Genomic DNA, 27,142 nt, shown 5'->3' with positions numbered 1-27,142 from the left:
GCTTCATAAACACGAGAGAAGAGTCTGATCCAAGAGCTTCACAAACACTGAGAGAAGAGCCTGATCCAAGAGCTTCACAAACACTGAGAGAAGAGTCTGATCCAAGAGCTTCACAAACACTGAGAGAAGAGTCTGATCCAAGAGCTTCACAAACACTGAGAGAAGAGCCTGATCCAAGAGAAACACAAACACTGAGAGAAGAGTCTGATCCAAGAGAAACACAAACACTGAGAGAAGAGTCTGATCCAAGAGCTTCATAAACACTGAGAGAAGAGCCTGATCCAAGAGCTTCATAAACACTGAGAGAAGAGTCTGATACAAGAGCTTCACCAACACTGAGAGAAGAGTCTGATCCAAGAGCTTCATAAACACTGAGAGAAGAGCCTGATCCAAGAGAAACACAAACACTGAGAGAAGAGCCTGATCCAAGAGCTTCATAAACACTGAGAGAAGAGCCTGATCCAAGAGAAACACAAACACTGAGAGAAGTGTCTGATCCAAGAGCTTCATAAACACTGAGAGAAGAGTCTGATCCAAGAGAAACACAAACACTGAGAGAAGAGTCTGATCCAAGAGCTTCAAAAACACTGAGAGAAGAGTCTGATCCAAGAGCTTCACAAACACTGAGAGAAGAGTCTGATCCAAGAGCTTCACAAACACTGAGAGAAGAGTCTGATCCAAGAGCTTCATAAACACTGAGAGAAGAGTCTGATCCAAGAGCTTCACAAACACTGAGAGAAGAGTCTGATCCAAGAGCTTCATAAACACTGAGAGAAGAGTCTGATCCAAGAGCTTCACAAACACTGAGAGAAGAGTCTGATCCAAGAGAAACACAAACACTGAGAGAAGAGTCTGATCCAAGAGCTTCACCAACACTGAGAGAAGAGTCTGATCCAAGAGCTTCATCAACACAGAGAAGAGTCTGATCCAAGAGCTTCACCAACACTGAGAGAAGAGTCTGATCCAAGAGCTTCATAAACACTGAGAGAAGAGTCTGATCCAAGAGCTTCATAAACACTGAGAGAAGAGTCTGATCCAAGAGCTTCATCAACACAGAGAAGAGTCTGATCCAAGAGCTTCACCAACACTGAGAGAAGAGTCTGATCCAAGAGCTTCACAAACACTGAGAGAAGAGTCTGATCCAAGAGCTTCACCAACACTGAGAGAAGAGCCTGATCTTGTGATGCTTGTGTAAAAGTCCCTTCATTGTCAAGCACCAAAGTCCATCTCTGACATGTTACAGCCGTATGAACCACCTCGGGCCCTGAGAACTTCACGGAGGGGCCTCCTGGTGGTTCCCAGAGTCAGGACTAAATATGGTCAGGCCTCTAGGAGTCGCTGTGGCTGATTCCTCCTCATGCTTCTTGCCTGGGCCCTATTTAAGCCTGGTACTCAGTGGTGGTTAGGGTTAGGGTGTTGCAAAGTGAGGAGGAACAGTCTTATGGGTTAGGGTTAGGGTGTTGCAAAGTGAGGAGGAACAGTCTTATGGGTTAGGGTTAGGGTGTTGCAAAGTGAGGAGGAACAGTCTTATGGGTTAGGGTTAGGGTGTTGCAAAGTGAGGAGGAACAGTCTTATGGGTTAGGGTTAGGGTGTTGCAAAGTCAGGAGGAACAGTCTTATGGGTTAGGGTTAGGGTGTTGCAAAGTGAGGAGGAACAGTCTTATGGGTTAGGGTTAGGGTGTTGCAAAGTGAGGAGGAACAGTCTTATGGGTTAGGGTGTTGCAAGGTGAGGAGGAACAGTCTTATGGGTTAGGGTTAGGGTGTTGCAAAGTGAGGAGGAACAGTCTTATGGGTTAGGGTTAGGGTGTTGCAAGGTGAGGAGGAACAGTCTTATGGGTTAGGGTGTTGCAAGGTGAGGAGGAACAGTCTTATGGGTTAGGGTTAGGGTGTTGCAAAGTGAGGAGGAACAGTCTTATGGGTTAGGGTTAGGGTGTTGCAAAGTGAGGAGGAACAGTCTTATGGGTTAGGGTTAGGGTGTTGCAAGGTGAGGAGGAACAGTCTTATGGGTTAGGGTTAGGGTGTTGCAAAGTGAGGAGGAACAGTCTTATGGGTTAGGGTTAGGGTGTTGCAAAGTGAGGAGGAACAGTCTTATGGGTTAGGGTTAGGGTGTTGTAAGGTGAGGAGGAACAGTCTTATGGGTTAGGGTCAGGGTGTTGCAAAGTGAGGAGGAACAGTCTTATGGGTTAGGGTTAGGGTGTTGCAAAGTGAGGAGGAACAGTCTTATGGGTTAGGGTCAGGGTGTTGCAAAGTGAGGAGGAACAGTCTTATGGGTTAGGGTTAGGGTGTTGCAAAGTGAGGAGGAACAGTCTTATGGGTTAGGGTCAGGGTGTTGCAAAGTGAGGAGGAACAGTCTTATGGGTTAGGGTTAGGGTGTTGCAAAGTGAGGAGGAACAGTCTTATGGGTTAGGGTCAGGGTGTTGCAAAGTGAGGAGGAACAGTCTTATGGGTTAGGGTTAGGGTGTTGCAAAGTGAGGAGGAACAGTCTTATGGGTTAGGGTTAGGGTGTTGCAAGGTGAGGAGGAACAGTCTTATGGGTTAGGGTGTTGCAAAGTGAGGAGGAACAGTCTTATGGGTTAGGGTTAGGGTGTTGCAAGGTGAGGAGGAACAGTCTTATGGGTTAGGGTGTAGCAAAGTGAGGAGGAACAGTCTTATGGGTTAGGGTTAGGGTGTTGTAAGGTGAGGAGGAACAGTCTTATGGGTTAGGGTTAGGGTGTTGCAAAGTGAGGAGGAACAGTCTTATGGGTTAGGGTTAGGGTGTTGCAAAGTGAGGAGGAACAGTCTTATGGGTTAGGGTTAGGGTGTTGCAAAGTGAGGAGGAACAGTCTTATGGGTTAGGGTTAGGGTGTTGCAAAGTGAGGAGGAACAGTCTTATGGGTTAGGGTTAGGGTGTTGCAAAGTGAGGAGGAACAGTCTTATGGGTTAGGGTTAGGGTGTTGCAAAGTGAGGAGGAACAGTCTTATGGGTTAGGGTGTTGCAAAGTGAGGAGGAACAGTCTTATGGGTTAGGGTTAGGGTGTTGCAAAGTGAGGAGGAACAGTCTTATGGGTTAGGGTTAGGGTGTTGCAAAGTGAGGAGGAACAGTCTTATGGGTTAGGGTTAGGGTGTTGCAAAGTGAGGAGGAACAGTCTTATGGGTTAGGGTGTTGCAAAGTGAGGAGGAACAGTCTTATGGGTTAGGGTTAGGGTGTTGCAAAGTGAGGAGGAACAGTCTTATGGGTTAGGGTTAGGGTGTTGTAAGGTGAGGAGGAACAGTCTTATGGGTTAGGGTTAGGGTGTTGTAAGGTGAGGAGGAACAGTCTTATGGGTTAGGGTTAGGGTGTTGCAAAGTGAGGAGGAACAGTCTTATGGGTTAGGGTTAGGGTGTTGCAAAGTGAGGAGGAACAGTCTTATGGGTTAGGGTTAGGGTGTTGTAAGGTGAGGAGGAACAGTCTTATGGGTTAGGGTTAGGGTGTTGCAAAGTGAGGAGGAACAGTCTTATGGGTTAGGGTTAGGGTGTTGCAAAGTGAGGAGGAACAGTCTTATGGGTTAGGGTTAGGGTGTTGTAAGGTGAGGAGGAACAGTCTTATGGGTTAGGGTTAGGGTGTTGTAAGGTGAGGAGGAACAGTCTTATGGGTTAGGGTTTAGGGTGTTGCAAAGTGAGGAGGAACAGTCTTATGGGTTAGGGTTAGGGTGTTGCAAAGTGAGGAGGAACAGTCTTATGGGTTAGGGTTAGGGTGTTGCAAAGTGAGGAGGAACAGTCTTATGGGTTAGGGTGTTGCAAAGTGAGGAGGAACAGTCTTTGGGTTAGGGTTAGGGTGTTGCAAAGTGAGGAGGAACAGTCTTATGGGTTAGGGTTAGGGTGTGGCAAAGTGAGGAGGAACAGTCTTATGGGTTAGGGTTAGGGTGTTGCAAAGTGAGGAGGAACAGTCTTATGGGTTAGGGTTAGGGTGTTGCAAAGTGAGGAGGAACAGTCTCATGGGTTAGGGTTAGGGTGTTGCAAAGTGAGGAGGAACAGTCTTATGGGTTAGGGTTAGGGTGTTGCAAAGTGAGGAGGAACAGTCTTATGGGTTAGGGTTAGGGTGTTGCAAAGTGAGGAGGAACAGTCTTATGGGTTAGGGTTAGGGTGTTGCAAAGTGAGGAGGAACAGTCTTTTGGGTTAGGGTTAGGGTGTTGCAAAGTGAGGAGGAACAGTCTTATGGGTTAGGGTGTAGCAAGGTGAGGAGGAACAGTCTTTTGGGTTAGGGTGTAGCAAGGTGAGGAGGAACAGTCTTATGGGTTAGGGTCAGGGTGTTGCAAAGTGAGGAGGAACAGTCTTATGGGTTAGGGTGTAGCAAGGTGAGGAGGAACAGTCTTATGGGTTAGGGTCAGGGTGTTGCAAAGTGAGGAGGAACAGTCTTATGGGTTAGGGTGTTGCAAAGTGAGGAGGAACAGTCTTATGGGTTAGGGTTAGGGTGTTGTAAGGTGAGGAGGAACAGTCTTATGGGTTAGGGTTAGTGTGTTGTAAGGTGAGGAGGAACAGTCTTATGGGTTAGGGTTAGGGTGTTGCAAAGTGAGGAGGAACAGTCTTATGGGTTAGGGTTAGGGTGTTGCAAGGTGAGGAGGAACAGTCTTATGGGTTAGGGTTAGGGTGTTGTAAGGTGAGGAGGAACAGTCTTATGGGTTAGGGTTAGGGTGTTGCAAAGTGAGGAGGAACAGTCTTATGGGTTAGGGTTAGGGTGTTGCAAAGTGAGGAGGAACAGTCTTATGGGTTAGGGTGTTGCAAAGTGAGGAGGAACAGTCTTATGGGTTAGGGTTAGGGTGTTGCAAAGTGAGGAGGAACAGTCTTATGGGTTAGGGTGTTGCAAAGTGAGGAGGAACAGTCTTATGGGTTAGGGTTAGTGTGTTGTAAGGTGAGGAGGAACAGACTTATGGGTTAGGGTTAGGGTGTTGCAAAGTGAGGAGGAACAGTCTTATGGGTTAGGGTGTTGCAAAGTGAGGAGGAACAGTCTTATGGGTTAGGGTTAGTGTGTTGTAAGGTGAGGAGGAACAGACTTATGGGTTAGGGTTAGGGTGTTGCAAAGTGAGGAGGAACAGTCTTATGGGTTAGGGTTAGGGTGTGGCAAGGTGAGGAGGAACAGTCTTATGGGTTAGGGTGTTGTAAGGTGAGGAGGAACAGTCTTATGGGTTAGGGTTAGGGTGTGGCAAGGTGAGGAGGAACAGTCTTATGGGTTAGGGTTAGGGTGTTGCAAGGTGAGGAGGAACAGTCTTATGGGTTAGGGTGTTGTAAGGTGAGGAGGAACAGTCTTATGGGTTAGGGTTAGGGTGTGGCAAGGTGAGGAGGAACAGTCTTATGGGTTAGGGTTAGGGTGTTGCAAAGTGAGGAGGAACAGTCTTATGGGTTAGGGTGTTGTAAGGTGAGGAGGAACAGTCTTATGGGTTAGGGTTAGGGTGTTGCAAAGTGAGGAGGAACAGTCTTATGGGTTAGGGTGTTGTAAGGTGAGGAGGAACAGTCTTTGGGTTAGGGTTAGGGTGTTGCAAAGTGAGGAGGAACAGTCTTATGGGTTAGGGTTAGGGTGTTGCAAAGTGAGGAGGAACAGTCTTATGGGTTAGGGTTAGGGTGTTGCAAAGTGAGGAGGAACAGTCTTATGGGTTAGGGTTAGGGTGTTGCAAAGTGAGGAGGAACAGTCTTATGGGTTAGGGTTAGGGTGTTGCAAAGTGAGGAGGAACAGTCTTATGGGTTAGGGTTAGGGTGTTGCAAAGTGAGGAGGAACAGTCTTATGGGTTAGGGTTAGGGTGTAGCAAAGTGAGGAGGAACAGTCTTATGGGTTAGGGTTAGGGTGTTGCAAAGTGAGGAGGAACAGTCTTATGGGTTAGGGTTAGGGTGTGGCAAAGTGAGGAGGAACAGTCTTATGGGTTAGGGTTAGGGTGTTGCAAGGTGAGGAGGAACAGTCTTATGGGTTAGGGTTAGGGTGTTGCAAGGTGAGGAGGAACAGTCTTATGGGTTAGGGTGTTGCAAGGTGAGGAGGAACAGTCTTATGGGTTAGGGTTAGGGTGTTGCAAGGTGAGGAGGAACAGTCTTATGGGTTAGGGTTAGGGTGTTGCAAGGTGAGGAGGAACAGTCTTATGGGTTAGGGTGTTGCAAAGTGAGGAGGAACAGTCTTATGGGTTAGGGTTAGGGTGTGGCAAAGTGAGGAGGAACAGTCTTATGGGTTAGGGTTAGGGTGTTGCAAAGTGAGGAGGAACAGTCTTATGGGTTAGGGTTAGGGTGTTGCAAAGTGAGGAGGAACAGTCTTATGGGTTAGGGTTAGGGTGTTGCAAAGTGAGGAGGAACAGTCTTATGGGTTAGGGTTAGGGTGTTGCAAAGTGAGGAGGAACAGTCTTATGGGTTAGGGTTAGGGTGTTGCAAAGTGAGGAGGAACAGTCTTATGGGTTAGGGTGTTGCAAAGTGAGGAGGAACAGTCTTATGGGTTAGGGTTAGGGTGTTGCAAAGTGAGGAGGAACAGTCTTATGGGTTAGGGTGTTGCAAAGTGAGGAGGAACAGTCTCATGGGTTAGGGTTAGGGTGTGGCAAGGTGAGGAGGAACAGTCTTATGGGTTAGGGTTAGGGTGTTGCAAAGTGAGGAGGAGCAGTCTTATGGGTTAGGGTGTTGCAAGGTGAGGAGGAACAGTCTTATGGGTTAGGGTTAGGGTGTTGCAAAGTGAGGAGGAACAGTCTTATGGGTTAGGGTGTTGCAAAGTGAGGAGGAACAGTCTTATGGGTTAGGGTTAGGGTGTTGCAAAGTGAGGAGGAACAGTCTTATGGGTTAGGGTGTTGCAAAGTGAGGAGGAACAGTCTTATGGGTTAGGGTTAGTGTGTTGTAAGGTGAGGAGGAACAGACTTATGGGTTAGGGTTAGGGTGTTGCAAAGTGAGGAGGAACAGTCTTATGGGTTAGGGTTAGTGTGTTGTAAGGTGAGGAGGAACAGTCTTATGGGTTAGGGTGTTGCAAAGTGAGGAGGAACAGTCTTATGGGTTAGGGTTAGTGTGTTGTAAGGTGAGGAGGAACAGTCTTATGGGTTAGGGTTAGGGTGTTGCAAGGTGAGGAGGAACAGTCTTATGGGTTAGGGTTAGAGTGTTGTAAGGTGAGGAGGAACAGTCTTAAGGGTTAGGGTTAGGGTGTTGCAAAGTGAGGAGGAACAGTCTTATGGGTTAGGGTGTTGCAAAGTGAGGAGGAACAGTCTTATGGGTTAGGGTTAGGGTGTTGTAAAGTGAGGAGGAACAGTCTTATGGGTTAGGGTTAGGGTGTTTTAAAGTGAGGAGGAACAGTCTTATGGGTTAGGGTTAGGGTGTTGCAAAGTGAGGAGGAACAGTCTTATGGGTTAGGGTTAGGGTGTTTTAAAGTGAGGAGGAACAGTCTTATGGGTTAGGGTTAGGGTGTGGCAAAGTGAGGAGGAACAGTCTTATGGGTTAGGGTTAGGGTGTTGCAAGGTGAGGAGGAACAGTCTTATGGGTTAGGGTTAGTGTGTTGTAAGGTGAGGAGGAACAGTCTTATGGGTTAGGGTTAGTGTGTTGTAAGGTGAGGAGGAACAGTCTTATGGGTTAGGGTTAGTGTGTTGTAAGGTGAGGAGGAACAGTCTTATGGGTTAGGGTTAGGGTGTTGCAAAGTGAGGAGGAACAGTCTTATGGGTTAGGGTTAGGGTGTTGCAAAGTGAGGAGGAACAGTCTTATGGGTTAGGGTTAGGGTGTGGCAAAGTGAGGAGGAACAGTCTTATGGGTTAGGGTTAGGGTGTTGCAAAGTGAGGAGGAACAGTCTTATGGGTTAGGGTTAGGGTGTTGCAAAGTGAGGAGGAACAGTCTTATGGGTTAGGGTTAGGGTGTTGCAAGGTGAGGAGGAACAGTCTTATGGGTTAGGGTTAGGGTGTTGCAAAGTGAGGAGGAACAGTCTTATGGGTTAGGGTTAGTGTGTTGTAAGGTGAGGAGGAACAGACTTATGGGTTAGGGTTAGGGTGTGGCAAAGTGAGGAGGAACAGTCTTATGGGTTAGGGTTAGGGTGTTGCAAAGTGAGGAGGAACAGTCTTATGGGTTAGGGTTAGGGTGTTGCAAAGTGAGGAGGAACAGTCTTATGGGTTAGGGTTAGGGTGTTGCAAAGTGAGGAGGAACAGTCTTATGGGTTAGGGTGTTGTAAGGTGAGGAGGAACAGTCTTATGGGTTAGGGTTAGTGTGTTGTAAGGTGAGGAGGAACAGACTTATGGGTTAGGGTTAGGGTGTTGCAAAGTGAGGAGGAACAGTCTTATGGGTTAGGGTTAGGGTGTTGCAAAGTGAGGAGGAACAGTCTTATGGGTTAGGGTTAGTGTGTTGTAAGGTGAGGAGGAACAGACTTATGGGTTAGGGTTAGGGTGTGGCAAAGTGAGGAGGAACAGTCTTATGGGTTAGGGTTAGGGTGTTGCAAAGTGAGGAGGAACAGTCTTATGGGTTAGGGTTAGGGTGTTGCAAAGTGAGGAGGAACAGTCTTATGGGTTAGGGTTAGGGTGTTGCAAAGTGAGGAGGAACAGTCTTATGGGTTAGGGTGTTGTAAGGTGAGGAGGAACAGTCTTATGGGTTAGGGTTAGTGTGTTGTAAGGTGAGGAGGAACAGACTTATGGGTTAGGGTTAGGGTGTTGCAAAGTGAGGAGGAACAGTCTTATGGGTTAGGGTTAGGGTGTGGCAAGGTGAGGAGGAACAGTCTTATGGGTTAGGGTGTTGTAAGGTGAGGAGGAACAGTCTTATGGGTTAGGGTTAGGGTGTTGCAAGGTGAGGAGGAACAGTCTTATGGGTTAGGGTGTTGTAAGGTGAGGAGGAACAGTCTTATGGGTTAGGGTTAGGGTGTTGCAAAGTGAGGAGGAACAGTCTTATGGGTTAGGGTGTTGCAAAGTGAGGAGGAACAGTCTTATGGGTTAGGGTTAGGGTGTTGTAAAGTGAGGAGGAACAGTCTTATGGGTTAGGGTTAGGGTGTTGCAAGGTGAGGAGGAACAGTCTTATGGGTTAGGGTTAGGGTGTGCAAGGTGAGGAGGAACAGTCTTATGGGTTAGGGTTAGGGTGTGGCAAGGTGAGGAGGAACAGTCTTATGGGTTAGGGTTAGGGTGTGGCAAGGTGAGGAGGAACAGTCTTATGGGTTAGGGTTAGGGTGTTGCAAGGTGAGGAGGAACAGTCTTATGGGTTAGGGTGTTGTAAGGTGAGGAGGAACAGTCTTATGGGTTAGGGTTAGGGTGTGGCAAGGTGAGGAGGAACAGTCTTATGGGTTAGGGTTAGGGTGTTGCAAAGTGAGGAGGAACAGTCTTATGGGTTAGGGTGTTGTAAGGTGAGGAGGAACAGTCTTTGGGTTAGGGTTAGGGTGTTGCAAAGTGAGGAGGAACAGTCTTATGGGTTAGGGTTAGGGTGTTGCAAAGTGAGGAGGAACAGTCTTATGGGTTAGGGTGTTGCAAGGTGAGGAGGAACAGTCTTATGGGTTAGGGTTAGTGTGTTGTAAGGTGAGGAGGAACAGTCTTATGGGTTAGGGTTAGTGTGTTGTAAGGTGAGGAGGAACAGTCTTATGGGTTAGGGTTAGGGTGTTGCAAAGTGAGGAGGAACAGTCTTATGTGTTAGGGTCAGGGTGTTGCAAAGTGAGGAGGAACAGTCTTATGGGTTAGGGTTAGGGTGTTGCAAAGTGAGGAGGAACAGTCTTATGGGTTAGGGTGTTGCAAAGTGAGGAGGAACAGTCTTTGGGTTAGGGTTAGGGTGTTGCAAAGTGAGGAGGAACAGTCTTATGGGTTAGGGTTAGGGTGTTGCAAGGTGAGGAGGAACAGTCTTATGGGTTAGGGTTAGGGTGTTGCAAAGTGAGGAGGAACAGTCTTATGGGTTAGGGTGTTGCAAAGTGAGGAGGAACAGTCTTTGGGTTAGGGTTAGGGTGTTGCAAAGTGAGGAGGAACAGTCTTATGGGTTAGGGTTAGGGTGTGGCAAAGTGAGGAGGAACAGTCTTATGGGTTAGGGTTAGGGTGTTGCAAAGTGAGGAGGAACAGTCTTATGGGTTAGGGTTAGGGTGTTGCAAAGTGAGGAGGAACAGTCTTATGGGTTAGGGTTAGGGTGTTGCAAAGTGAGGAGGAACAGTCTTATGGGTTAGGGTTAGGGTGTTGCAAAGTCAGGAGGAACAGTCTTATGGGTTAGGGTTAGGGTGTTGCAAAGTGAGGAGGAACAGTCTTATGGGTTAGGGTTAGGGTGTTGCAAAGTGAGGAGGAACAGTCTTATGGGTTAGGGTTAGGGTGTTGCAAGGTGAGGAGGAACAGTCTTATGGGTTAGGGTTAGGGTGTTGCAAAGTGAGGAGGAACAGTCTTATGGGTTAGGGTTAGGGTGTTGCAAAGTGAGGAGGAACAGTCTTATGGGTTAGGGTTAGGGTGTTGCAAAGTGAGGAGGAACAGTCTTATGGGTTAGGGTGTTGTAAGGTGAGGAGGAACAGTCTTATGGGTTAGGGTGTTGTAAGGTGAGGAGGAACAGTCTTATGGGTTAGGGTTAGGGTGTGGCAAGGTGAGGAGGAACAGTCTTATGGGTTAGGGTTAGGGTGTTGCAAAGTGAGGAGGAACAGTCTTATGGGTTAGGGTTAGGGTGTTGCAAAGTGAGGAGGAACAGTCTTTGGGTTAGGGTTAGGGTGTTGCAAAGTGAGGAGGAACAGTCTTATGGGTTAGGGTTAGGGTGTTGCAAAGTGAGGAGGAACAGTCTTATGGGTTAGGGTTAGGGTGTTGTAAGGTGAGGAGGAACAGTCTTTGGGTTAGGGTTAGGGTGTTGCAAAGTGAGGAGGAACAGTCTTATGGGTTAGGGTTAGGGTGTTGCAAAGTGAGGAGGAACAGTCTTATGGGTTAGGGTTAGGGTGTTGCAAAGTGAGGAGGAACAGTCTCATGGGTTAGGGTTAGGGTGTTGCAAAGTGAGGAGGAACAGTCTTATGGGTTAGGGTTAGGGTGTGGCAAAGTGAGGAGGAACAGTCTTATGGGTTAGGGTTAGGGTGTTGCAAGGTGAGGAGGAACAGTCTTATGGGTTAGGGTTAGGGTGTTGCAAAGTGAGGAGGAACAGTCTTATGGGTTAGGGTTAGGGTGTTGCAAGGTGAGGAGGAACAGTCTTATGGGTTAGGGTTAGGGTGTTGCAAAGTGAGGAGGAACAGTCTTATGGGTTAGGGTTTAGGGTGTTGCAAAGTGAGGAGGAACAGTCTTTGGACCGTGCTGAGCTCAAGTAAATAAAGGAACATATTACAAGATTACTGAGCTTCCTTTTGGATTGGAACACCCGTCTGAGAGCCTTCAACACTTTGCATCCGAGTGGTTTGTGCGGCACAAGGTCACACGGCCTCTACACTGGGCATGTTTAAGTCCAGGCTGACAGGGCACCTTTTTACTGCAGCCTATGGAGATGGAAACTTTTTTATTTATTTTTGTATTTTATGAAATTGTAACTAATGATTTGTTTTCTTCATTTTCATTGGGTTTTTAATGCTTTTTTTTGTGTTTTTACTATGTTTGGTGCTGCTGTGAGGCACATTGAGTTGTCATGTACATGAAATGTGCCATAGAAATAAACTTGCCTTGCCTCTCCCTCCCTCTCTCTCCTCTCTCTCCTCTCTCTCTCCTCTCTCTCTCCTCTCTCCTCTCTCCTCTCTCTCCTCTCCCTCCTCCCCCCCCTCCCTCTCTGCTTGGGGGGGGGGGGATGTGTTGCCCGAGTGAGAAATGCTGGAGCTGCACATTTTTCCCCAGAGTGGATTTGAGAAAGGACGAGATCAGGCCTAAAGCAAACACAGGTGTGTGAGGGGGGGGCGGGGGGTGAGGGGGGGGTGAGGGGGGGCGGGGGGTGAGGGGGGGGGCGTGTGGTGAAGGGGCTGAGGCCTAAAGCAAACACAGGTGCAGACGTCGGGGATGAGGATGATGTTACAGCGATGCCCCCTGAGCGCAGGAGGGAGGGGCCAAAACATGACCCGAACCGAGCGCTTTTCACCCAAACCTGAAGCTGCTCATGGCCTAAAGCCGGTGCCACACTGCATTTGAAAGCTAAGAACTGATCTGTGTTGTTGTGGTACATTTCTTTGTCCGTTTTTTATCCATTATTGTTGCTTTTCCAGCTCGTTTTTGTCGCTTCTTCGTCACTTTCTTCGTTGTTTTTTCATCCCTGTTTTCTTCGCTCTTTTGACCCTTTTTCCAACAAGCTTTCAGATTTGGGTAAAGTCGAACTGGCCGTCGCTTTCCTGAACTTCATGAGTAACAAGAATGTTTTTAGTGCCCAGTGTCGGGCAGGGGGAGGAGTCCATGATGGAGGTGAGCCTGGCTAACACCCTCCTGTCCCCCAGGGGGCAGCGCAGGGCGGAGCTGGCCCTGCCTCGAGCCGCCCTCTGCCCCCTCTGCTCCTGCCCCCTCTGCCCCCTCTGCTCCTGCCCCCTCTGCTCCTGCCCCTCTGCCCCCTCTGCTCCTGCCCCCTCTGCAGTGGAATTCCCCGTCATAATATTGTGATAAATCAGAAGTTTCCAGAAGGAGAATCGAGTCACTGTTATTTCTGCTCTGATCCGGGATTAAAACCACTTTCACCAGGACCGTCTGACCCGACCCAGACCCGACCCAGACCCTGACCCGGCCCAGACCCGGCCCAGACCCGACCCAGCCCAGACCCTGACCAGACCAGACCCGGCCCAGGCATGAATATACAAACGTTTGCATATTCATGAGGACCCGCTCGTGTTCGTACCTGTTAAAGCCCAAGTGTTTGTAGAAGATCTTAATTTATATAGAAGAAGAAGAATGTAATGTAAACTTCCGACTTTGTAATATGTAACAAAAACATTTCTAAAACATTCTCTCTCATTCTTCAGCAAACAGAAATTATTAAAAATCTAATTGACCTAAACAAAGTTAAAGTTAGTTTTGGTTTCATGTCAGACATACTGTTTATGAAGTGTGTAAACGCCTGGAACCCGCTATTATTATATTCTTATATTATATTATTATTCGACAAGAAAAACGTGTACTTAAAGTATTAAAGTTCTAAATGAAGCCTGAGCGAAAGAGGTTTAGGCTGAAGTCAAGACTTGTTTTGCCTAAAGCTCTTTTACAAACTGTGACTCTGTCCTGAGAGACATTTTACAGTTTCTCTAAAACCAACGATGGAAACACAAAACTGAAAGTTCAACAAAGTGATGTTCTAATGATCGTCATCCGAGTGTTCTTCACTTCTCCATCATGTTTCACTTAAACCTTTAAATGCTTTCATCGTTTTGGAGCCTGAAGTTGGAGATGCATCGTTCCACAGACTCCTCCTTCAGTTTTGTCCTGGTTAAGCTGGAGAAAGTTTTCTGCCATCCAGGATTTGATCTAAAATGCAGTTAAAAAGTGCATAGATAGATCTATTGGCCTGGTGTCATCAGGAGACATGGAGATGTATAACTGTGTATCATCAGCATAACTGTGTAAATTGACCACGTGTCTCCTGATGACATCACCAAGAGGAGCATATACAGGTTAAAAAGCACTGGGCCTAAAATTGAACCCTGGGGCACACCACATGTGATTTTATGGACTTTAGAGGAGCAGGTATCCACACTCACCATGAATGTCCTGTCTGTGAGGTAGGAAGTAAACCATTTGTGTCCAGCACCAGAGAGGCCGATGTGTTTTAAACGAGTTAAAAGAATAGTGTGGTCGACTGTATCAAAGGCTCAGATCCAGGAGAACCAACACTGTGACCTTCTGTGAGTCATAATTTAATCTAAAATCGTTTAAAATCTCTAAGAGGGCCATCTCGGTGCTGTGGTTTACCCTAAAGCCGGACTGGAATTTCTCAAGGACATTTTGTGCATTTATAAAATCACTAAGTTGGGTAAAGACACGTTTTTCTAAAATTTTGCTTAAAAATGGTAAGTTGGAAACTGGTCTGAAATTGTTAAAATCATTAAAATCCAATTTGCTCTTCTTCAACAGGGGCCTCACCACCGCCCCTTTAAAGGCAGCAGGGAAGACCCCCGTCTGAAGAGAGCAATTCATCAGGTTTAAAAGCTCGTCTCTAAAAGATCCATAAAATGTTTTAAAAAACGGCGTTGGGGCCGGGTCTAAAAGACATGTGGTGGAACTCACTGAGGAGAAAACTTTATCAAGCATCTCAGCATTAACCAGGACAAAACTGTCCAGTGTTTCCTCTGGAACAAATAGACAATCAGATGTATTTAAAACCGTGTTTCTTTGGGTAGATAAAATATTACATCTGATAGTGTCTATCTTCCCCCTGAAGTGTCTGCAAATGCCTCGCAAAGGGAATCTGATTGAGTTTCACGGAAAGCTTTAGGATCATGGTGAAGAAGGTCGTCAATGGTTGAAAAAAGAACCTTTGTATTATTTTTATTGTCCGATATGATTTTGGTGAAGTATGAATTTCTTGAGTTTCTAACTGTTTTATTGTATGTTTTCAACGGCTCTGCGTAAATTTGGTAATTGATTGTAATTTTATTTTTCCTCCATTTTGTTTTTTGTTTTTTGAGTTCCTCATTTTTCCATGGGGGCGTGGGTTTGACTTGCATTTGTTTCAGTGTTAGAGGCGCGACCAGGTCAAGGGTGGATTGAAGCCGACTGTTAAAATCATCAACAATAAAATGACAGGGTGCAGGTAAAACCAAGGGGGGGTGTTTGTCTAAAATATGGATAAAAGTTGCAGCCACTTCAGGGGTTAGATGGCGCTTCCCTACAGTTCTCAAGGAGGCCTCACGCTGGATAAAAGCGGTGATTTTAAAAAACACGCAGTAGTGGTCAGAGACAGCCAAGTCGACGACAGAGGACACACCAGTGGACAGGTCATACGTCAGGGGTGCCCAAACTTTTTGTCTCCGAGGGCCAAAATGAAAAAGTGCCTGTGGGTCGCGGGCCAAACACGGCAATGTCAAGCGTGAAACATAACTGCAAATAATAAAAGTTACTTTATTTTCTTTTTTGGTATAGCTTTGCATTTAATTCAATCTATGCAATTAACCTCTTAACTCCCGTCTGAACCGAGAGGATCTTTTTCCTCACGTCATCAGATTTTTTTTCCCATCATTTTTTTGTTGGGTATTCAACTCATTTTTGTAACTTTTATGTCATTATTTTGTCATTTTTTTCCATCAATTTTTCGTCACTTTTTTGTCACATTTCCATCATTGTTTTCGTCTCAGTTTTGTTGCTATTTTCCAGAAGCTTTTGGATTGGGGTAAAGTCAAACTGGAGAAAATGTGCTCAGTTCAGGTGGGAGTTAAGGGGTTAACATGCTACAAAAGCCTAGTTTTAGTAGAACAAAATCAATTATTGTAGCAATATAGAGCAAAATGGAAACAACACCTACAGTGACTTTAGCTCATTCATTTCTTTAAGTCAAAGAAAATGCCATATATCATTTTGAAAGGGTCAGTTCAGCATAAATTCTTTTATGTGATTGATAAACACCAAAACACCAGAACAGTGTTTCCTTAACTTTGCGAAAGGAGTGAAACAGCGCCCCCAATTTGACGCTGGTGGACAAAAAGTGAACTGCATCTATATTTGCCATTGAGAATGAACGGGAGAGAGAGTTTTTAACCAGATGCGACGCAAAAGTAGGTCACCCTCTGGCGGGCCAACCTAATTGTTCCGGCGGGCCAAATTTGGCCCGCGGGCCCCACTTTGGGCACCCCTGCCATACGTGATGACCAGGTCCAGGGTGTGTCCTCTGTCGTGAGTCGGCTGTGTGACATGCTGAGTAAAAGACATGTAATTAAGAATGTTTAAAAATTCATTTGAAAGAGGATCTAAAATATTATCTACATGTAAATTAAAATCACCGGCTAAAATGATTCGCTCATAGGAGTTGTGTAAAATTGTTAAAAACTCTGAAAACTCATGAATGGGTCTGTAGATTGTGACACATAACATTTCAGGGCTGCTAAAAACAATGGCCCTGTATTCAAAGCTGGTAAAATCATCAAATAAAACCGGCTTGGCAGCTAGGGTCATAGAATTTACCAGAGCAGTGCCGCCTCCCTTTTTGCCACTCCGTGTGGAATAAGTGAAGTTAAAAGTAGGTGGTGAGACCTCTTTGAGAACAACTGCAGCATCTGCACGGTTCGTGCTAGATGTTCTGCTCCGGAGGGACAGTCTGCTGTGAAAACGGGAGATATCATGACACAAATGAAGGTTAGGGCCAGGGAAATGTTTAACCTCTTAACTCCCGCCTGAACCCAGAGGAGCTTTTTCCTCACATTTTTTTTCCAACATTTTGTTGTTGGGTGTTCAACTCATTTTTGTAACTTTTTTGTCATTTTTTTATCACATTTTTGTCACTTTTTTGTCATTTTTTCGTCCATTTTTTGTCAATTTCTTGTGACATTTTTGCCACTTTTTCATAAATTTTTCGTCACTTTTTTGTCAATGTTTTCCCACTTTTTTGTCACATTTCCATCATTGTTTTTTTTTGGATTGGGGTAAAGCCAAACTGGAGAAAATGTGCTCGGTTCAGGTGGGAGTTAAGGGGTTAACCTTAAGGATTAGGATTATTTGTATTTTTAGACAAACTCATAGATCTAAACAAACTCACAGCAGACGTCCCTCCGGAGCAGACGATCCAGCACTGACCCATCTGCACCCAGCCATGTTTCTGTTAAAAACAAACAGTCAAGTTTATGATCTAAAACCAGGTCATTCATAATAAAAGTCTTGTTCAGCAGAGAGCGGACATTAAAAAGTGCCATGTTTAAGGTGACTGAGGGACGACTAAGTGAATGGTTTTGTGGTGATGACACTTTTGTTATTTGGGTTATGTTTTATGTTTTATAGTTCCATGAAGCTGTGGAAGGATACATGAGCGACTCGCTGCTGTTTCACTTCCACATCACGTCTCTTCATGTCTAAACTGAAAAGGGAATCTTGTGTGACTGTGATTCCTCTGAAAGCTAAAGCTAAACCACACATTCATTAGTGAAAAGTCAAATGTGAAACGAGAAGCAAAAGATAAAAGTGCATCATAGAAATAAACGAGTGTTTCAGGAAGAACGTGTGAGGAAAGTGTGGCCATGATTCAAACCTGGAGCTCTTTTCCAAACCTGCTCATTCTTCTGGGATAAATGTCTTAATGTTTCCTTTCTAAATGCTGTGTTTGGGCCTGGTTTAAATGACATTAAAAATCATTAAACCGGACTCCGGTGGTAAAACATGCACAATAGGTTCCTCCGTGGAGACTCTGACTCTGAGGGACTTTCAGAAAAAGCAAACAGACCCTGCAGCTGTTCACCTCCTCCCGACCTCTGCTCCCTGACCCTGGACCACACACCTGCGCCCCCCCCCCCCCCCCCCCGTGGTTTAAAAGCCTTTACAAAGATTCACTCACAAACCCAGATATTCCACATTATTCACGTCCAAACCTGCTCTTAGTGGATCTACAGGATCTGTCATGAGGAGCGGGGGCGCCCTCTGGTGGACACACGGCATTCCTTCACTACAGTTTGTGCAGGATACAGATCACTGTAACGTGAAAGTAAAATACAAACGAATGTTATTTTTTTACCCCCCAAAAAAATTATATACATCCGTCCCTCACTGAGAACAAGACCTGAGACATTTGAACTCCTCCCCCTGAGGTAAGGACTCCCCACCGACCTGAGGGGAAGGAGAACCATGGCCTCGGGTTTGGAGGTGCTGATCCTCATCCCTCAAACCGCCCCAGGGCAGCTGAAGGTCCTGGTCCGTGTGGGGGTGTCCCAAACTCGAACCGTTCCTTTATATGAAGCCACTTTCAGATAAATCCAGTCCTTCACACGTGTCTCTGGGGAAGAGTTTCTTATTAAGTTTAGGTTTTAGACCTGGATTAAACCTGTGACTCTTACTCATGTTTACACTGAAAACACAAACACAAAGCTCAGGTAAGAACATGTCTCAGTAAAAACCACGGCCTGTTCCTTTAAACGACGTCTTTAGTGTCTCTTGTAGAAGGATCACGTCTGCAGCTTCTACTGAACAGAATCACTACATGGATACTACATTGTACATACATGTACTTTTGAGGACTTTGGGCAGTAATGTTTTAAATCACCTCGACCTTCGCCCTGATTATTATTATTTATATCACTTTAAACTGTTGGTATAAAGTGAAGCCCTGGATCAGGTCTTCAGCTCTTCACAGACGTGGAGGTTCATCTGCAGGAGCTCAGGTTCAGCCTCTGAACTAAACAAATGAATCTCAGCGTTTAAGAAGAAACAAGAGACGTTTTTATTTATCACAAATGTTTTACAAAACTTCAACGTGAAAACAAGAAGAAAACACTTCTCAGATGGAAACTGTACAAAGATCAGGAAGAAACGTCCAGTTCCTCTGTTTCAGCACCGGCTCTCTGCGACCACGAGGAGGTTCTGCAGTGAGGCTTTAAGTCTGTGAGGAGCAGAGGAGGTTCTGCAGAGTGGCTGTAAGTCTGTGAGGAGCAGAGGAGGTTCTGCAGTGTGGCTTTAAGTCTGTGAGGAGCAGAGGAGGTTCTGCAGTGTGGCTGTAAGTCTGTGAGGAGCAGAGGAGGTTCTGCAGTGAGGCTGTAAGTCTGTGAGGAGCAGAGGAGGTTCTGCAGAGTGGCTGTAAGTCTGTGAGGAGCAGAGGAGGTTCTGCAGTGAGGCTTTAAGTCTGTGAGGAGCAGAGGAGGTTCTGCAGAGTGGCTGTAAGTCTGTGAGGAGCAGAGGAGGTTCTGCAGTGTGGCTTTAAGTCTGTGAGGAGCAGAGGAGGTTCTGCAGTGAGGCTGTAAGTCTGTGAGGAGCAGAGGAGGTTCTGCAGTGAGGCTGTAAGTCTGTGAGGAGCAGAGGAGGTTCTGCAGTGTGGCTGTAAGTCTGTGAGGAGCAGAGGAGGTTCTGCAGTGAGGCTGTAAGTCTGTGAGGAGCAGAGGAGGTTCTGCAGTGAGGCTGTAAGCCTGTGAGGAGCAGAGGAGGTTCTGCAGTGAGGCTGTAAGTCTGTGAGGAGCAGAGGAGGTTCTGCAGTGAGGCTTTAAGCCTGTGAGGAGCAGAGGAGGTTCTGCAGTGTGGCTGTAAGTCTGTGAGGAGCAGAGGAGGTTCTGCAGTGAGGCTGTAAGTCTGTGAGGAGCAGAGGAGGTTCTGCAGTGAGGCTGTAAGTCTGTGAGGAGCAGAGGAGGTTCTGCAGTGTGGCTGTAAGTCTGTGAGGAGCAGAGGAGGTTCTGCAGTGAGGCTGTAAGTCTGTGAGGAGCAGAGGAGGTTCTGCAGTGTGGCTGTAAGTCTGTGAGGAGCAGAGGAGGTTCTGCAGTGAGGCTGTAAGTCTGTGAGGAGCAGAGGAGGTTCTGCAGTGAGGCTGTAAGTCTGTGAGGAGCAGAGGAGGTTCTGCAGTGAGGCTGTAAGTCTGTGAGGAGCAGAGGAGGTTCTGCAGTGTGGCTTTAAGTCTGTGAGGAGCAGAGGAGGTTCTGCAGTGTGGCTTTAAGTCTGTGAGGAGCAGAGGAGGTTCTGCAGTGAGGCTGTAAGTCTGTGAGGAGCATTTTCAGCTCTGGTCCATCGAGTCCTCGTCAGAGCTTTGCACCTCCATCTGCCACTCGTCCCCCAGGTCTGCTCCCATAAGGATGCGCGTCTCCCCTCTGGGCCTGGCCACCTCCTCCTCACCCCTTTCTCCTCTCTCCTCCCCCCTTTCCCCTCTCTCCTCCCCCCTTTCTCCTCTCTCCTCCCCCCTTTCCACTCTCTCCTCCCCCCTTTCCCCTCTCTCCTCAGTCTTCTCGTCTCTCTCCTCACAGTTTCCTCCTCTCTCCTTCCTCAGTCCTTCCTCTGCTGTTGCTCCATTCGTTCTTCCCTCTCTCTCTTCCTCCTCCTCCATTTCTTCTCTCTTCTCTCCTTTAGTTTCTCCCTCTCTCTCCTCCTTCTCCCCAGTGTCTAGCGCCTCCTTGTTGCTTTGTTCCTCCTCTCCCTCTCCCTCGCTCGCCTCCCCCCCTCCCTCTCTGGCCCCTCCCTCTCTGGCCCCTCCCTCTCTGGCCCCTCCCTCCCCGGTGGTTTCCTCCTTTGCCTCCGCGGCGCTCCCCTCGTACTGTCCGGTCTCGTCCTCTGTGTCGGTCTCGCTGTTTTCTTTGTGATCGGCTCCGCCCCCCTCCCAGTCGTCCTCCTCGTCATCAGGCTCCGCCCCCTCGCCGCCCGTGAGCGCCTCGCTCAGCGTGGCCATGAGCTCCGCCTGGATGTGTCGAAGCTCCGCCTCCCGCGGCTCTGAGACGGCGAGGAAGGACCTCCTGAGCAGGTCCGGCCGCGCGTTGAGCAGCGCCAGCGCCTCGGCCGCCCACAGCACGAGGAGCTCGGTGACTCTGGCGGCGTCTAAGGCGGGCGTGTCTCTGTGGGCGAACGCTCGCCAGCGCCGCAGGAAGTGCCTCTGCAGCGCCGGCTTCACGGCGAGCTCCAGCGGCTGCAGGCGGTGGGCGAGGCCTTTGGGGATCAGCGCGGGACACGTGCCGCCCCCGCTCACCGACGCCAGGAAGGCGGCGCCGTCGTGCTCGCCGTGCGCGTCCAGGATCAGCATGGACTTGTGAGGGGCGGAGTCACGCACATGCTCCGCCCACACGCGGCGCCTCCACAGCTCCAGCGCGTCCGCGGCGGTTTCTGCCGCGCCGTCCAACAGCACGACCTCCGGCAGAGCCTTCTCGTCCACGTGGGCGTCGGCCAACACCAGGGCGGGCAGCAGCACGCCGTCAGACAGCGCCGCCAGGAACACGGTGACCACGGGGGCGGAGCCTGTCAGCTGCAGCGCGCTGGCGAGCCGCGCCTCGGACTCCAGTGAAGCGGAGTCCGTGAAGAGGAGGAGCTCGTCCATGGCGGCGACGGCGTGCGGCGGCAGCGCGTGGACGGTCCTGACTCTCCGTGTGAACGTGTGAAACGGCGTGATGCGCTCGCTCAGCGCCGCCGGCAGCGCCTGATGAACCACAGCGACTCCGCGGGACCTCAGGCGCCGCCGCAGCATGAAGCTCACGGCCCAGTCGTACGAGAAGCGCACGCCGGTCGCCATGGCGCCCTTACGCTTCAGCGCGGACGCTTTGTTGAAGAGCGCGGTGTGCGTGAGCGCCGCCTGCTGTTCACGTGTGGACAGGACGAACTTCACCAGGCGCTCCTCGCCCTCCTCGCCCTCGCTGCCCTCGGGGGCGGGGCCCACCTTAGCGCCGGCCTCTCGCAGCCAGCGGCGGATCAGCGGCGGCTCCGTGGAGAAGACGCGCGCCGCTGTGGACACGCCCTCACACAGAGCGCACAGCGCCACCTGCAGCTGGCGCTCAGAGAACAGCTCCTGCAGGACGGAGGGAAACGATTGGTCCACAGACTCCGGAGACTCCGCCCTCTCCGCCTTCACACGCCGCACGTCCACTTTGTCCTCGTCTGATTCGTCGATGGGAGCGCTAAGCTCCTCCCTCGGCAGCGGCTCGAACGAGATCCGCCCCCTGCAAAAGAGGCGGGGCCTGTTAGAATACAGGCGCCTGATTGGACAGAAGGAGATGATTGACACTTACGTCTGAGTGTTCATGAGGAAGCCGACTCTCGATGAGCCTGAGGAGAAGAACACGGAGTCACACGTGTTATTGGCGTGTGGTTAACATGTTTACATGTTTTTAACGTGTTATTAGCGTGTGGTTAACATGTTTACATGTTTTTAACGTGTTATTAGCGTGTGGTTAACATGTTTACGTGTTTTTAACGTGTTGTTAGCGCGTGGTTAACATGTTATTAGCGTGTGGTTAACATGTTTACATGTTTTTAACGTGTTATTAGCGTGTGGTTAACATGTTTACGTGTTTTTAACCCCTTAACGCCTATTGGCGTAAATCGGCAACATACCTCTTCTTGCCAGACTGTGGCTAAAATAACGCACGTTTTCCCTTGATACCTGTTTGCGCACATCCATGCCGTACCTAGGAACGTTTTGCAAGCACTAGTTTCTCGTAGGACCGGTCAGAGAAGGAACCACAAGCGGGTCATGGTAGCTATTTAGCGGAAATAGCATTTCTGCAAATCGAGGCAGCAACTTTGATGAAATCTTCAAATGTAAATTGAGTTGTGCTAAAATAAAATTATGCAGCAGCTCCTTGTTTCCATCTTTAGATTATTGATTGGAATGAACTTCGTGTGATGGATTTTTTTTTTGTTATTTGAAGATTTAGGTACGTTGCCAATCGGCAACATCAGGCCATAAAGGAAAACTGCAGTAGCTCCATCTGGTGGCCACAGTGACCGCATTTTAGTAGTATTTAGATGTATTACAGTGCTAAAACGTTTTTTAGAACATGCCATTTTAGTGAAATTCTATAATCATTGTAACAATAACATACAAAGATATAAAAAAAAAAGTTAGCCCTTTTTTTACACAGAACAAAATGAAACCGTTGGTGTTGTTTGCAAAGCGACCACAAGGTGGACCTACTGGACCACAAACAAGAGTTCCACGTCCGAAAATAATGTGCAATTATAATATAATTTGCAAATAAGTAATGGTAAATAGAGGTATCTGATGTACAATGTATTATAAAACCTCAGGAAAGGGAGCAAAATATGATAATTAGTCATAAAAATTGTAGATATTTTGTAGATAAATTGTCTGCACCTTTATAAAGTGCTTTTTTTTCACCTCCCTACATCAGGTGATGAAAGCAGCAGCAGCAGGGAAGGCACTGATGACAGGAACAGCAGTAATGAAGATGTTACTGAACATCCTGATGCCCTTCCTGTTACCAGTGCTGCTGCTGCAGGACGGCATCAGCTGCTCAAAATCAACACTTTGCAAGAATTTAGTGAAAAGCGTTCGCTCTGTTTACTGTTCTAATATCCTAACCTGAATACACAAGTGTTCAGTGTATCTTACAGTGCATTTACATTTGTAATAATTGTGAATAAATACATTTTGTCATTTTCATACATTTACAACTTTTGCCTGTTGTTGCCGAATTACAACATACCCAAAATTGCACTTATGCCTGTTGTTGCCGATTGGCAACATACCTAAAACTATATCTATACTATGTGCGACATAAAAATTTACAATCTCCACTTAATTTAGCATCAGCTTGAAAGCAAAAACACTGATAATAAATTTTTTTATATAATGGGAAATTAGTTCAGGCGTTAAGGGGTTAACATGTTATTAGCGTGTGGTTAACATGTTTACGTGTTTTTAACATGTTATTAGCATGTGGTTAACATGTTTACATGTTTTTAACGTGTTATTAGCCTGTGGTTAACATGTTTACGTGTTTTTAACATGTTATTAGCGTGTTTTTAACGTGTTATTAGCGTGTGGTTAACATGTTTATGTGTTTTTAACGTGTTATTAGCGTGTTTTTAACGTGTTATTAGCGTGTGGTTAACATGTTTACGTGTTTTTAACATGTTATTAGCGTGTGGTTAACATGTTTACATGTTTTTAACGTGTTATTAGCGTGTGGTTAACATGTTTACGTGTTTTTAACATGTTATTAGCGTGTGGTTAACATGTTTACATGTTTTTAACATGTTATTAGCGTGTTTTTAACGTGTTATTAGCGTGTGGTTAACATGTTTACGTGTTTTTAACATGTTATTAGCGTGTTTTTAACGTGTTATTAGCGTGTGGTTAACATGTTTACGTGTTTTTAACATGTTATTAGCGTGTTTTTAACGTGTTATTAGCGTGTGGTTAACATGTTTACGTGTTTTTAACATGTTATTAGCGTGTGGTTAACATGTTTACATGTTTTTAACGTGTTATTGGCGTGTGGTTAACATGTTTACGCGTTTTTAACGTGTTATTAGCGTGTGGTTAACATGTTTACCTGTTTTTAACATGTTATTAGCGTGTGGTTAACATGTTTACGTGTTTTTAACGTGTTATTAGCGTGTGGTTAACATGTTTACGTGTTTTTAACGTGTTATTGGCGTGTGGTTAACATGTTTACGTGTTTTTAACGTGTTATTAGCGTGTGGTTAACATGTTTACATGTTTTTAACGTGTTATTGGCGTGTGGTTAACATGTTTACGTGTTTTTAACGTGTTATTAGCGTGTGGTTAACATGTTTACCTGTTTTTAACATGTTATTAGCGTGTGGTTAACATGTTTACGTGTTTTTAACGTGTTATTAGCGTGTGGTTAACATGTTTACGTGTTTTTAACATGTTATTAGCGTGTGGTTAACATGTTTACGTGTTTTTAACATGTTATTAGCATGTGGTTAACATGTTTACATGTTTTTAACGTGTTATTAGCCTGTGGTTTACATGTTTATGTGTTTTTAACGTGTTATTAGCGTGTGGTTAACATGTTTACGTGTTTTTAACGTGTTATTAGCGTGTGGTTAACATGTTTACGTGTTTTTAACATGTTATTAGCGTGTTTTTAACGTGTTATTAGCGTGTGGTTAACATGTTTACGTGTTTTTAACATGTTATTAGCGTGTGGTTAACATGTTTACATGTTTTTAACGTGTTATTGGCGTGTGGTTAACATGTTTACGTGTTTTTAACGTGTTATTGGCGTGTGGTTAACATGTTTACGTGTTTTTAACATGTTATTAGCGTGTGGTTAACATGTTTACGTGTTTTTAACATGTTATTAGCGTGTGGTTAACATGTTTACATGTTTTTAACGTGTTATTGGCGTGTGGTTAACATGTTTACGTGTTTTTAACGTGTTATTAGCGTGTGGTTAACATGTTTACGTGTTTTTAACATGTTATTGGCGTGTTATTAACACATCGAGCGCCAATGTGCGTTTTTTTATTATTATTACGAAACTAGACTCTCTGATGCACCTGGAACAGAACTGAAATAACAACGGGGCGGGGCTTACCTCCCGTGTGGGGGCGGGGCTTACCTCCCGTGTTGTGTTGTGGGCGGGGCTTACCTCCTGTGTGGGGGCGGGGCTTACCTCCCGTGTCATGTGTTGTGGGCGGGTCTTACCTCCCGTGTGGGGGCGGGGCTTACCTCCCGTGTCGTGTTGTGGGCGGGGCTTACCTCCCGTGTCATGTGTTATGGGCGGGTCTTACCTCCCGTGTGGGGGCGGGGCTTACCTCCCGTGTCGTGTTGGGGGCGGGGCTTACCTCCCGTGCTGTGTGTCGTGGGCGGGGCTTACCTCCCGTGCTGTGTGCGGTGGGCAGGGCTTACCTCCCGTGCTGTGGGCGGGGCTTACCTCCCGTGTCATGTGTCATGGGCGGGGCTTACCTCCCGTGTTGGGGCTCAGCCCGTGGAAGCCCCAGAAGCAGTTGCGTTGCTTGCACAGGCTGACCCGGCACATGGTGCAGCCGTGGCGACTCTCGCGCCGCAGGTTCTTGGCGCGGCAGTGCTGGCAGCGCTTGCTGATCTTACTGACTTTGGCCAGACGGTGGCGCTGCACGTGAGGACCCGGGGGCGGAGCCGGGGACGCTGCGATGGGCGGGGCTTCCACCGGCGTCTGACGCTGGAAACATTTGGCCAACTGCATCCCGAGCCGGAAGCGGAACCGAGCCTAAACACGGAGACAGAGTTAGACAAAACACCAGGGGGCGCCATGGAGCCGGCATTACAGCACTGTCTTTATCCACCAGGGGGCGCCACCCTCTCCTCGTCTCTTAGACTAAAGGAGAAGGTTCTGACCTGGGTGAAGAGCCCGTTCTGGACCCAGCTCGGGGACTCTCTCTCCTCGTCTCTTAGACTAAAGGAGAAGGTTCTGACCTGGGTGAAGAGCCCGTCCTGGACCCAGCTCGGGGGACTCTCTCTCCTCGTCTCTTAGACTAAAGACTAAAGGTTCTGACCTGGGTGAAGAGCCCGTTCTGGACCCAGCTCGAGGACTCTCTCTCCTCGTCTCTTAGACTAAAGGTTCTGACCTGGGTGAAGAGCCCGTTCTGGACCCAGCTCGAGGGACTCTCTCTCCTCGTTTCTTAGACTAAAGGAGAAGGTTCTGACCTGGGTGAAGAGGCCGTTCTGGACCCAGCTCGGGGGACTCTCTCTCCTCGTCTCTTAGACTAAAGGAGAAGGTTCTGACCTGGGTGAAGAGCCCGTTCTGGACCCAGCTCGGGGACTCTCTCTCCTCGTCTCTTAGACTAAAGGAGAAGGTTCTGACCTGGGTGAAGAGGCCGTTCTGGACCCAGCTCGGGGACTCTCTCTCCTCGTCTCTTAGACTAAAGACTAAAGGTTCTGACCTGGGTGAAGAGCCCGTTCTGGACCCAGCTCGGGGACTCTCTCTCCTCGTCTCTTAGACTAAAGGATGAAGGTTCTGACCTGGGTGAAGAGCCCGTTCTGGACGCAGCTCGGGGACTCTCTCTCCTCGTCTCTTAGACTAAAGACTAAAGGTTCTGACCTGGGTGAAGAGCCCGTTCTGGACCCAGCTCGGGGACTCTCTCTCCTTGTCTCTTAGACTAAAGACTGAAGGTTCTGACCTGGGTGAAGAGCCCGCTCTGGACCCAGCTCGGGGACTCTCTCTCCTCGTCTCTTAGACTAAAGGATGAAGGTTCTGACCTGGGTGAAGAGCCCGTTCTGGACCCAGCTCGGGGACTCTCTCTCCTCGTCTCTTAGACTAAAGGAGAAGGTTCTGACCTGGGTGAAGAGCCCGTTCTGGACCCAGCTCGAGGACTCTCTCTCCTCGTCTCTTAGACTAAAGGAGAAGGTTCTGACCTGGGTGAAGAGCCCGTTCTGGACCCAGCTCGGGGGACTCTCTCTCCTCGTCTCTTAGACTAAAGGTTCTGACCTGGGTGAAGAGCCCGTTCTGGACCCAGCTCGGGGACTCTCTCTCCTCGTCTCTTAGACTAAAGACTGAAGGTTCTGACCTGGGTGAAGAGCCCGTTGTGGACCCAGCTCGAGGACTCTCTCTCCTCGTCTCTTAGACTAAAGGTTCTGACCTGGGTGAAGAGCCCGTTGTGGACCCAGCTCGAGGACTCTCTCTCCTCGTCTCTTAGACTAAAGGTTCTGACCTGGGTGAAGAGCCCGTTCTGGACCCAGCTCGGGGACTCTCTCTCCTCGTCTCTTAGACTAAAGGTTCTGACCTGGGTGAAGAGGCCGTTCTGGACCCAGCTCGGGGACTCTCTCTCCTCGTCTCTTAGACTAAAGGATGAAGGTTCTGACCTGGGTGAAGAGCCCGTTCTGGACCCAGCTCGGGGACTCTCTCTCCTCGTCTCTTAGACTAAAGACTGAAGGTTCTGACCTGGGTGAACAGCCCGTTCTGGACCCAGCTCGAGGGACTCTCTCTCCTCGTCTCTTAGACTAAAGACTGAAGGTTCTGACCTGGGTGAAGAGCCC

At 47.7% G+C, this 27,142-nt stretch overlaps 1 protein-coding gene across 1 annotated transcript in view; it reads right to left on the bottom strand.

Annotated features, from left to right (window-relative positions):
* Positions 1-19,692: 19,692 nt before the first annotated feature.
* The window catches only part of LOC306972828 (uncharacterized protein), a gene marked incomplete at its 3' end in the record, with an annotated part of 35,596 nt that continues 28,146 nt past the window's right edge, over positions 19,693-27,142 (bottom strand). The window contains exons 21-24 of the mRNA XM_079569535.1: positions 25,094-25,376; positions 21,417-21,453; positions 19,940-21,347; positions 19,693-19,704 (exon numbers count right to left, since the gene is read on the bottom strand). Of these exons, the coding sequence (XP_079425661.1) occupies positions 19,693-19,704; positions 19,940-21,347; positions 21,417-21,453; positions 25,094-25,376 (1,740 nt within the window). The remainder of the gene's footprint in view (positions 19,705-19,939; positions 21,348-21,416; positions 21,454-25,093; positions 25,377-27,142) is intronic.

This window comes from Gobius niger (genome assembly GCF_951799975.1).
Source record: "Gobius niger genome assembly, chromosome: 13".
NCBI classification, from domain to species: Eukaryota; Metazoa; Chordata; class Actinopteri; order Gobiiformes; family Gobiidae; genus Gobius; species Gobius niger.
This window is presented reverse-complemented; position numbering and strand designations above follow the sequence as displayed.